The following is an 11,022-nucleotide window of genomic DNA, read 5'->3' as shown; positions in this document are numbered from 1 at the left end:
GACTTTGGCAATAAAGAAATTCAACAACGCAAAACCCTTAAAAAAAATAGCTTCTGCATCTTAGCGCTCTGAGGACACCACAAAGTAGGCTGGAGTGGTGGTGTTCGCTTTGCAAGAACAACATTACCCTCATCCATAACGGAAACCAATTATTTCCGAACTAATTCAATTAAGGCAAATGATGAGCAAGTTTGTTCCTCAACAACAAACTTGTTCCCCAACAGCAACTTCATCGGAAATTAATCCTTCTCAGCAAATAGCTTACGGAGATGCTGCTCATTCAAAGTTGAACAATGAAACAGAAACAGCTATCAAACCATTATGGCTTTACGGTTATTGCTATCTTTCCTTGGATAAAACGGTTTGGACCTTGTTGTTGGATTTTGAATATCAATTGGATCCAAATGCCATGGAGGGCCATGTCATGATTCCAATTACCAACCAAGAGGTAATAGCACATTCCAAGTACAAAAAAGGAAATAGCAAGGCCAACACACCAACCAACATCGAACTACTTCAGCAATCTTTTTTAGAATATTCGAACGCAAATTTTAAAGAATGTTTAACAACTCTGCAGGAGTTAATTGAAAGAAAAACCGTGACAACTCCTGCAAGGGATGATGAACTATTGATTCTTAATTCCCTTGTTGCTTTATATGTAACCGTTATTTTAAATTATTCAACCATACTCTCAACTCAATATCAAAGTTATCACAACAGTATGGAACTTCTAAAGGTTGGAGAAATAATGCTGAAACAATTCAAAAATTCTCATCTACAAATGTTTTTTAGCTCATTGATTGAGATTTCCAAAAGCAATTACTTTAGGAAGAGAAAAAAACCTAAACTTGTTCATTATTGTTGCAAAGAGGCGTTTAACAGATATAACCAAACTGGATGTTTGATTTACTCACAATATATTCTTCAAGCTCTAGCAACATCATGCCTCTATTGTAAAAAACATGATGAAGCAATTCAGCATTTTGAAAACAATTTATTCCTGTATGCTCATCAAAAGGATAATGTTTACGTGCAGCATCATTCATTGGACTACTTTAATCGAATTTTAACATTTATTTGTGAGAATGAATATTTTTTGATTATCAACAAATGTTTTAATATGTTTAATTATGGTGTAACTTTGTATGAAAAGAGTACAGAACGGCCGTCACAAGCAACAGACAGTATTAACGAAATTTTGAAGTGTCGATATTTTATATTTCAAGCCATTGATATGATGCATCAGCATATCTCATCACACCATAACATTGTAATAGAAAAAAGATGGTTGAAGCACATGGTAAAAACATTCAAGGTTATATCTCTCAAATTCGAACATGTCCCAATAGATTGCCCCATGTCTATTCAAACCTTAATGAACAAATTTTGTGAACAAGATGAGGGACTCATGGAGGGAGAAAGCCACAATAAGAACACAAGCCCATTTAGGAATCAAAATTACTACATTATGACTTTGAACAAGGCCATTCATTTCGTGATTAAGGAAAATCAAAAGCAGCAAATCCTTGAAACAGCCAACATTGACGAGGATGAATACATGAGGGTTAAGAAGATGATTTCCATACTTCCTTTGTTGAAGTGTGACCCTTTTTATTCCAATGTATTAATCCATGAGAGCCATATTCGATCTCAAAAGCAATCCATATCAGAATCACTTGATCATGCAGTGAAAACGTTGAAATCATCAAAATTATTTCTGTCACCTCTAAGAATGAACCACACATCTTATCTTTCGTCAGAATGTAACGAGAGCCCAAGTGATGTTTTTCCAACAATGTTTGCCCCCATTTCTCTTGACAGCAGTTCCACTTCTTTCAGACACACCCTAAGCCCAATCAAATTGTCTCCTCTCAATTTTTCACGACCAAGCACAACTGGTGCGAGCTCAAAGGATTGTTCCTCATGCAGCGAGTCAGAAGTAACCTCACAACTCACAATGAGAAATGATGTCGAAAAACGCATTTTCACCACTTTAACAAGAGAGAAGAACGAAAAACAACGATTGGAGGCTATCATAGTTCTTCAAGCTTTCCTCAGAATGATTTTGGCTCGAAGGAAACTGCAATTCTTACAGTGTCCATTGTCAAAAGGTGCCCACATTTAGGAAATATTATAATATATTGAGTTTTTTTCGTACTTGGTGCAAGTTTAATACACAATAATCAAACTGACATCAGTTGATTGAGAAAGTGATGAAACGTCAAACATCACCTCTCTTTGAAAAAAGAAAAAACAATGAATTGTCCATAATGAGACAAGATACAACATCCTTATCTAACGCAAGGACCAATAGTCGTCATTCCTCTCCTACTCCTCCTCGTGTTGTTCGATTGTTTGAGAGAGATTTTCTAAATGGTGATGATGATTATGAAGTAGAAGATCGTTTCTTCTTTCGTGAGGATCACTGCTATTCATTATTGAAGCGAAGAATGAAGAATCAGATGTCTCACGCAATGACGCTGATGAAGAAACACTTTTCGTTCTCTCTCATCATCATCAAATTCATTTCTCTTCTTTTTATTTCTTTATTATTTTGTACGTTACATCATCACATCCTTCATCATCATGATTTAAATTCATCAACGACGTGTGATTCTTCTATACCATCATCTCCAACCTCGGAATCTTCCTGTCACCATTCCTTCTTCTTCATTCATGCTCAAGAAACAACAACAACAACTGACACTCCAAAAACAACACCCCTTTCCATTGGGTGGAAATATTTCTATGAATTTCTCTCATCCATCTGCTCCTTCCTTTCACAATTTATTCTCACTCTCTATCAATACCTTCTCTCCCTATGCAATTTTATAATGAGGATGCTACCAACAATAACAACAACAGGCTCATCTTCATGGTTTGGGAAATGGTGGAATGCATGGAGCAACTTGACAAGAAGAAATTCATCATCTTCTTCGTGGTGGTATCCTTGTGAAGGTGGTTGTTGGATGCGCCTATCGATGTATCTTCTTCTTTTGAGTGCAATAGGGATGACTGTGAACATGTGTTATCGAGTCATTCAAAGAAAATACAAGGAACGTGTGTGTGAAAATGAGAAACGAGAGATTATGCGAAAACAACGATTGACGACCTTGTATGAAATTTTAGTGAGTGAGAGACAATATTGTGAATATTTGAAAGTCTTGTATGAACAGTATTATTTGCCTTTGGAGAAGGGAGATACTTCATGTCAGTTGGAAATTACACGAACGGTGAAAAATGCAACAACCGTGACAACGAGTGTGACCAATGGGGGAGTATCCTCTTCTGGGTCTTTGACTTCCAACAGTAATCATGCAAGTGATGTGGATGATTCCAAACAACAACAACAAGTGGAAACTGTTGAAAAAACCACCAAGCGATCAATCATTGATTTTAAATCCATTCATACTCTCAAAGATAGCTCCATGATTCTCATTCCACCTGAGATTGAAAATATTTACAAATTGAATCAGGATTTTTTAAAGTGTTTAGAAAGTGAAATTTTAGGATGGCATGCCAAAGATCGATTTTTATATAATGTCTATCGATATAGCATGAATATGATTGGAAGTTTATTTAGAAAACCAAACACTGCATCAAATCCTTCTACTGGTACTGCTATTAACAACAATGGCAACAGTAATGCTTCCCTTTCTGGTTTAGCATCTTCTTCATCGAGTGATAACATACCATCTCCAACAAGTCGTCCATTGCCAATACCACCAGGTGTGAGGTCACCCGCCCGTCACGTCCGCACTGGATCCTCCTCTGGTGACTTGTTGAATGGTGGTTCCATTGAAAATTTCGGATATGATTTGAAACAAGTGAGAGAAGACTGCAACATTTCTGAAAAATGTTTCAACAAATTTATGCCTGCGTTTATGATTTATGCTTTTTATATTTCAAAATTTAATCAATGTCGAATGAATGTCAATGAATTATCAAATCAGTATCCAGAATTTCAAACGAATTTGAGATTGGCAAAAACTCACTTGAAACCAGCAAATTCACTCGACTTGGCATCCCTTTCAGTCATGATTCCTCAGAGATTACCTCGTTATGTACTATTGTTGAAGCAACTTGCGAAATGTACCAATTTAAATGAACTACCACATCAATTCAAAGAAATTGAACAATGTGTGAAGGAATTGGAAAAGATTACGTTCAAAGTAAATGCATTTGTAAAGGAATATCATTCTCGAATGCTGGTAGTGAACTTACAAGAAGAGATTAACAAGAAAGTACCACTCTTTAAACAAGAGCAACAGGATGGATTAATTCCCTGTTTAGTTCAACCTTATCGCAAAGTGATTGGCTCTTTTAAAGTCACGCCGTTGGTTATTAGCAGTGGAGGAAGCGGTAGTGACAACGATGGATCAGCGTCCCCAATTAGCAACAGCGGTTTGTTGACTCCTCGAAGTGGTTCATCCTCTGTGACATCCATTCCATCGATGGAAATTCATGTTTTGAATGATGTCTTGATTGTGATTGCTTCAAAAACAAAAACGATTCTCAAGACAAAGAACGAAGTGGATTCGAGTGCTGTTGGAACCTTTTTGAAATTATTATCACCTAAAAGAAAGGACAGACATCAAATGCCTCCAGATATTGCGAGGAATGAAACAGTAGATAGTAGAAATGTCTTTGAAATTTACTATTGTGAAAATCACAATGTTTCTCTTCATACTTCACAGAAAGCATCTACAACGAACGCAGCTGTTGCTACCACCAATACTACTACTTTTAACACTAGGCCACATAATTCTACATCGTCAGGACGTTCATCGTCGGCAAGTGACAGCAGTGACAATGGAGACACTAACCACAGTAACACCCTAATTTTGGAGCTAAGCAAATGTAAATACTATAGTTTTGTTAGTAAGAGTCAAACAAAGAAGGAAGAACAACATTCAAGACAATTAACAAAGATTATCCATTTGGACAAGACTGAGGAAATGACACAACTTTTTATGCAGTGTTTTGAAAAATTGGAACGACCAAAGACCGTTTTCACATTGGCAGAGGACGATGAAGGCGAGACTCTCATTTCTAATTCAAAATTACTCACTCTGTTGACTCCAGAAAATTTAGTGTTGACAGCCTTGAATTCTAACAACAAGTAAATGGTGTATCATATAAATTTATTTTTTCAGCTTATTTCTGAGAGCCTTAGGAATGTACACGTTGTCTGACTTTGGAACAGGAGCGTCCACAACGTTTTTCTTTTCACTCGATGATTCTTGCCGTTGCTTCTTGATACGATTCAAAATGTCAAGCTTTGAGAGTGATTTCACTTTGACAGGTTTCATGTCAACTGGAGGCTTGACTACAGGGCGTTCATTCTCTTCTTCTTCATCTGCTTGTTCATCCTCTTCCTCATCGGCATCCATGTCCTCTTCGGCTTCATCTTCAATAAACTCAGAGCCATTCCTCTCTTCCATATCATTTTCATCATCTTCGTCATCCTCAATATCATCATTTTCATCATCGTCCATGACCTCCTTGTCATTAAACTGAGCATACACTTCATCCCAATCCACAATTTCATCATCATTGTCATCCTCTTGAATTTGATCATTTCCCTCCTCGACTTGTTCAGCATCCTCTTCGTCATTCTTGTTCAAACCTTCCTTTGACAATTGCTTCTTCTTTTTTGCATTTTGTTTTTCAATCTTTTTCATTTGCTCTTTTGAAGGCTTGGCCAACTCTTGCATGATGGCTTCCTGTTTATCATCCGGAATAATTCCAATACCCTTCAAATCATGCTTGGAATAAACAGCAGACAATTGTTCATCAGTTTTTAACTTGTAAAACAACTGCTTAATATTATGATTCAACAATGGGTTCTTCTTCTTATCTTCCAATTCCTTCCTCAAGCTCTTCATTTCAGCCTTATCAATGTCATCTTCAAATGGAGGAACAATAAACCATGGAATTCTACCTCGTTGCCAGTCCTGTACAATCTTTTTAGCCACTGTGTGTAAATCAGGAGATCCACCCTTATTGATTTTTCCTGACCTATATGCCAACTGTGTTAAAAAGTCATAATGATCTTTCCATGTCAAGATTTGATAGGTACGTTGCACATATTCTGGTTTCATACGATGCAAAATGACACGAATGACATCAATCAATTCATCTGGTGTTACTGTCTCGACACGCACCACTCCCTTCAGAACATTATCAGCCACTCGGTTCATATATTGGTAATGTTCATCTTGTTCGGAGGTGTTATATTGATTTTTCAATCGGTATTGCTCCTCGTTATCGGTCGTGTGCACCACACCAGGACAGTCAATAAGGAATATTCTTCTCATCAATGCAACATATTGCCAAACTTTAGTCTCACCAGGAATTGGAGCTGCCTTACAGACCTTCTTTTTTCTCAATGTGTTAATGACACTAGATTTACCAACATTGGGATATCCAATGAGACCAACACTGATGGATGGTTTATCACGATGCACCTGAGCATATTGTCTCAACAGTTGAATTAAGGCACCTTTACCGAATGGATTTTGAACACTCGCATGGAAGGCCAAACAAGGATACTCTTGAGAGAGAATTTTAACCCATCGAACAGTGACCCAAGTAGGTACGAGGTCACACTTGTTGAGAATGAACACTACATGTTTGTGAGGTTTCTCTTTTTTGAGATACTGCTCAATATGATAGCATCGAGTACCAATGGGGTCTCTTGCATCCAAAACTATTAATAGAACGTCACTCGAGTCAATCACCTTGTACAATTCGCTCCAAATACGTTTAGAGGTACCACGTTGAGTACATGGATCATACAATTGGGATCTCACAAATCCACTTGAAGCCAAAACTGATGAAACATCATGAGAATCTGTACCTTCCTTGTGCAAATAATAGTATTCATTTGGGACATACATTTGTTTCTTGTCCTTGATTGGTTGATATTCTTGTTGTTTCTTTTCTACTTGATGAGATAATTCTGTCAAGTCTGTGAATAAGAGAGTAGGTTTTTTACGTTGAGCTTTTTGACCAAACGTTTCTTGGAAATTAATTTGTCTCTTGATTTGAAAAGTAGAATTTTGATGCAATGCATGAATATTATCTTTGGATGGAATTAATGTTTCTCCTCCAATATTTGTTGGTTTTGCATTATTCGTACTGTTGGATGATGCTAATGATATTGAGCTTGTACTTGTATCTTTAGTATTGGCTTGCAATAAAGAAACTGGAACTTTTGAACGTTTCAACAAAATTGTGTAAGGATCATGAATTTTCTTTTCCAACGCTTGTCTGAACTTTGACATTTCTTGTTGACCAATGACTCTTGTATTTCCGAACAATGTTCTATCAGGAGCAACTCGAGCCATTTCTCCCTTTTTGATTTGTTGTGATTTTGGTGTAACATAACCTTTAATAATTTCTCCATCTTCATTTCTTTTGACCTTTGATGTATACATGAGAAGACGTTTAATGGTTGAACGAGAACGAAGCTGAGTAGGTCCTTTACCAATTTTACTCTTATCCACTTTACGATTTTGATCGAGTGAGTGGGAATTCGATTTTCGTTGTTGTTTGGTCGTGTTTTTAGAAAGCACATTGGGTACTTTCACTTTCTTGCTTGATGCTGGCATCTTTTCGGATCTGGCAAAGATCGAGATTTATCGGAATAATAATTATTTGCAAAAATGTTTTGTTGGAGATGATGAATGTAATGTAGTGGTCCGAAAGCCTAAAATCTACTACCAGAGAGTTGAATTCAGCAGAACCGAAGAAGAGCAGACTGTTGTGGTGGTTGTTTTTTGATATTTTTTTGAATCTCAAAATTTTTTTATGGTTCAACATTTTTGCCGAAGACGACACTTGAATCATTTCATGTGAACGTTTGGATTGCCGATCAGATTCATCTTCTCGTCTGTTCTTTCTTTCATGATGATTGGTTTCTCTGTCTGTGCTTAAGATGAGACCATCTTCACACAACACGTGATAGGTTTGATTGTTATCGAATGTTGTTGTTGTTGTTGCTAATAGTAGTAGTTGTGTCTGTGGTAGTAGTAGATGAGGTGTTGATGTTTGAAAGACGACACACGGCCGTGCTGTTTGGATTTTCCATGAGAGAAGGAACGATCATGGAATGAATCATTCGAAGTGCCAGAATGTCTTGAGATTGAGTGAGAGAGGCATGTTTGATCATGGAGAAGATTTCTTCTTGGCTGACAATTTGGGAATAGTTATCAATAGTGTGTGAAAATTTGAGAGTGGAGGAATGACAACACTGGAGTGCTGGTGAATTTGTCTCTTCATCAATGCTGAATGGGATAATTGGTCGCAATTCATGCACTCGAATCAACAATTGATAGTGTGCATTAACTTCACATTCGATTTTAAAGGTTGGTGTGGAATGGTCAATTTCTTGGTCAGAATATGAGTATGAGTCATCATGACACTGTAAATCAACTTGCAACAAGGTGATATTGTCCTTTGATAACAATCGTTCGCCACCTAAGAACTTCAATGTAATTTTGTGTTGGTCCTTACAGCAAGGAGTAATAATTATGGAGTTGGTGCAAGGAATGTAGCAATTTCTTTCCAAAATATTGGTCATATAATTTCCATATACTTCGATTCCAATCGATATTGGATTAATATCGACGAATGTAGGGAGAATTGCAGCAACGTTTGAGGTTTGATTTCTCATGTGGTAGAGCTCGTTTGCTTTTTTAGCTGCGCCAACTGCAATGACATGCTCAGGTGGAATACTGTCAAGAAGAACCAAATATGATTGGTGAGAAGTACTATTCGAATTGTCATTTGAAGGAAGATTAAAATAATTTCTCAATAGTTCCTTGAGTTTGGGCATGTTACATGAACCACCCACAAGAACGACCTTACTGATTTGGGACTTCTCAAGTTTTAGGTCGCTCAATAACTGTGCTATTGTTTCAATGCAGGTATCAAAAAGATTTGTGTTCAAATCTTCAAATAATTGTCTAGAAATATCAGTAGAAAAGTCAATATTTGGTTCAGAAATTAGCGATTTGACATGGATGGAGGTATTTTCGTTGATAGATAAATTGATTTTTGCTTTCTCACATTCATACTTTAAATTTCTCAATGATCTTGGTGGAATCTTGAATTGATTATGTTTTTTCAGAAACTCTTCACAAGCATACTTCACAATATTATTATCAAAATCATCTCCTCCCTTTGAAATAATCAAGACACATGTGATTATAATGTTTAAGAAAATATGAATGCAACACGTGAGTTTCAAAATTCAAACGTACCAAATAACAATCTCCATCAAAACCTTTCAGTTCTATCTCTCCATTTTCATGGATATATTCCACACATACCAATAGAGAGCTACCTCCTAAAGAAAAAAGTTAACACATATTCATCGTGACATGATTTTTCTAAATTATAGGCCAAACATGCACATTCAGATTCACGTATAATATCTAAAACTGGTACACTGTTAAACTCGCATGACTCTCGAAGAGCTTGCTTTTGTGTTTCAGTAAAATAACATGGAGCACTTAAAACAACTCCACATTCGCTACAATCATAATGTGACATGGCCAACATGACTTGTGTGATATATCTAAAAATAAATGAAGTCAATAACTCAGGAGCAAACATATCCATACGGCTCTTTACAGTGATATATGGCTCGTCATTGGGCCCTTCAATGACACCAAAAGGATAGAATTTCAAATTATTCTGTAAAATTGGATCAGAAAATTTTCTTCCAATTATATTTTTTCAAACCCATCACCACATCACTGATCGAATCGTTGACAAGTGGTTTTGTGATAAAATTGTTTCCAATTTGAGGAAAATCAATATCCTCTCCGATAAATGAAAGAACACATCCACTCGTAAGCTCTCCATATTCATTTGGAATTATTTCATATTTTTGGTTCGTAATGGCTGCATGATGTTTTAATTCCACAACATTTGCATCATCCTCATGTCTATAGACACAACAACAAAAACGAGTGGCTCCAAAATGAATTCCACATGCAGTTGATTTCAATTTGGAATTTTCATGAGAACCAATATCTTGGTCATCATCTCCTGTTGATTGTTGTTGTTGTTGTTGTTGTTGGCACGGATCGGAGAGAGCATTAGGACCTTCCTCTCGTGGCAATCCCGTAGAAAGATTATCCTCTTTCATTGTTATGTGTTTTTTCTTTAAATTTTAAAAAAAATTGTTTCTCTCTTGAATATCGTTTGAATTTTCCAACAAATAAACGCATGGACAGTGATTATTAAAAAAAAATTGTTTCTCTCTTTAAAAATAATCCAGTCCGATAAAATTCGTGCGTTGATCAATACAATGGAAGACGAAAAGAGCCTTCTCACCCAGCTTGAAATAATGTCCACCTATGTGTGGAATAGATTTTCTCTGTATTTTCAAATTGTTTCCTCTTTTATGAAAATTAATTCGCGGAATGATGAAAAAATTAAAGAAATTAAAAAGAAATTGCAAATACAACAAGAAATATTGAATGAGATGAAAGAAAAACAACAACAGGAAACATCACAACAAGCTATTGAATTGTACACTATTGAAATTGAGAAGATAGAGGCCCGATTACAAAGACAGATGGATATTTTACAACAATATGAAGAAGAAGTAAGAAACATGCAAGACACTACTCTTGATTTGAGCTGCAAATTTATTTTTCAATTTATTATGATCATTTCAGTTGTGGTAATGCTATTCTACTTGTATTTTAGTTGGTAAGACAAGGGCATTCAAAGGAATGACAGTTTCAATCGTCAAGATTTGGAAGGTTTGAAAATATGGCGCATACCTTGTTATCTCAAACCACTATCGTCACCAGACATAGTTCTGAACCGAATATTCCCAAATGTGTCTTCTGTTCGATGATTTTGATAGGTTCGATTTTTTCCAGAACAATAATTGGCAATGCTTCAAAATCCAAAGGATCACCATCATGTGAAATGAACTGCCATCATTGACTAAACAGTCCCATTAAGATTTCCGAATGTTGATGAAACTGCCCAGTT

At 36.3% G+C, this 11,022-nt stretch overlaps 5 protein-coding genes across 5 annotated transcripts; 3 read left to right on the top strand and 2 right to left on the bottom strand.

The window, feature by feature from the left end:
- Positions 1-178: 178 nt before the first annotated feature.
- Positions 179-2,125, top strand: FDP41_011309 (uncharacterized protein; the record flags this gene model as incomplete). Its single annotated transcript, XM_044701703.1, has 1 exon — positions 179-2,125. The coding sequence occupies one exon, from the start codon at positions 179-181 to the stop codon at positions 2,123-2,125; it is 1,947 nt and encodes a 648-aa protein (XP_044567092.1).
- Positions 2,126-3,011: 886 nt separating this feature from the next.
- Positions 3,012-5,126, top strand: FDP41_011308 (uncharacterized protein; the record flags this gene model as incomplete). The annotated part of the gene is made up of 1 exon (XM_044701702.1): positions 3,012-5,126. The coding sequence occupies one exon, from the start codon at positions 3,012-3,014 to the stop codon at positions 5,124-5,126; it is 2,115 nt and encodes a 704-aa protein (XP_044567091.1).
- Positions 5,127-5,144: 18 nt separating this feature from the next.
- FDP41_011307 (uncharacterized protein) lies at positions 5,145-7,616 on the bottom strand (the record flags this gene model as incomplete). The annotated part of the gene is made up of 1 exon (XM_044701701.1): positions 5,145-7,616. The coding sequence occupies one exon, from the start codon at positions 7,614-7,616 to the stop codon at positions 5,145-5,147; it is 2,472 nt and encodes an 823-aa protein (XP_044567090.1).
- A 365-nt stretch (positions 7,617-7,981) lies between these two features.
- On the bottom strand, positions 7,982-10,162 carry FDP41_011306 (uncharacterized protein; the record flags this gene model as incomplete). The annotated part of the gene is made up of 4 exons (XM_044701700.1): positions 7,982-9,187; positions 9,270-9,355; positions 9,435-9,705; positions 9,764-10,162. The coding sequence occupies 4 exons, from the start codon at positions 10,160-10,162 to the stop codon at positions 7,982-7,984; spliced, it is 1,962 nt and encodes a 653-aa protein (XP_044567089.1).
- A 162-nt stretch (positions 10,163-10,324) lies between these two features.
- On the top strand, positions 10,325-10,735 carry FDP41_011305 (uncharacterized protein; the record flags this gene model as incomplete). Its single annotated transcript, XM_044701699.1, has 1 exon — positions 10,325-10,735. The coding sequence occupies one exon, from the start codon at positions 10,325-10,327 to the stop codon at positions 10,733-10,735; it is 411 nt and encodes a 136-aa protein (XP_044567088.1).
- Between the last annotated feature and the right edge of the window lie 287 nt (positions 10,736-11,022).

The sequence above is a fragment of the Naegleria fowleri genome, assembly GCF_008403515.1.
Source record: "Naegleria fowleri strain ATCC 30894 chromosome Unknown tig9, whole genome shotgun sequence".
In the NCBI taxonomy this organism is placed as follows: domain Eukaryota; phylum Heterolobosea; class Eutetramitea; order Acrasida; family Naegleriidae; genus Naegleria; species Naegleria fowleri.
The sequence above is the reverse complement of the archived record's forward strand: the minus strand, read 5'-3'. Positions and strand labels throughout refer to the sequence as shown.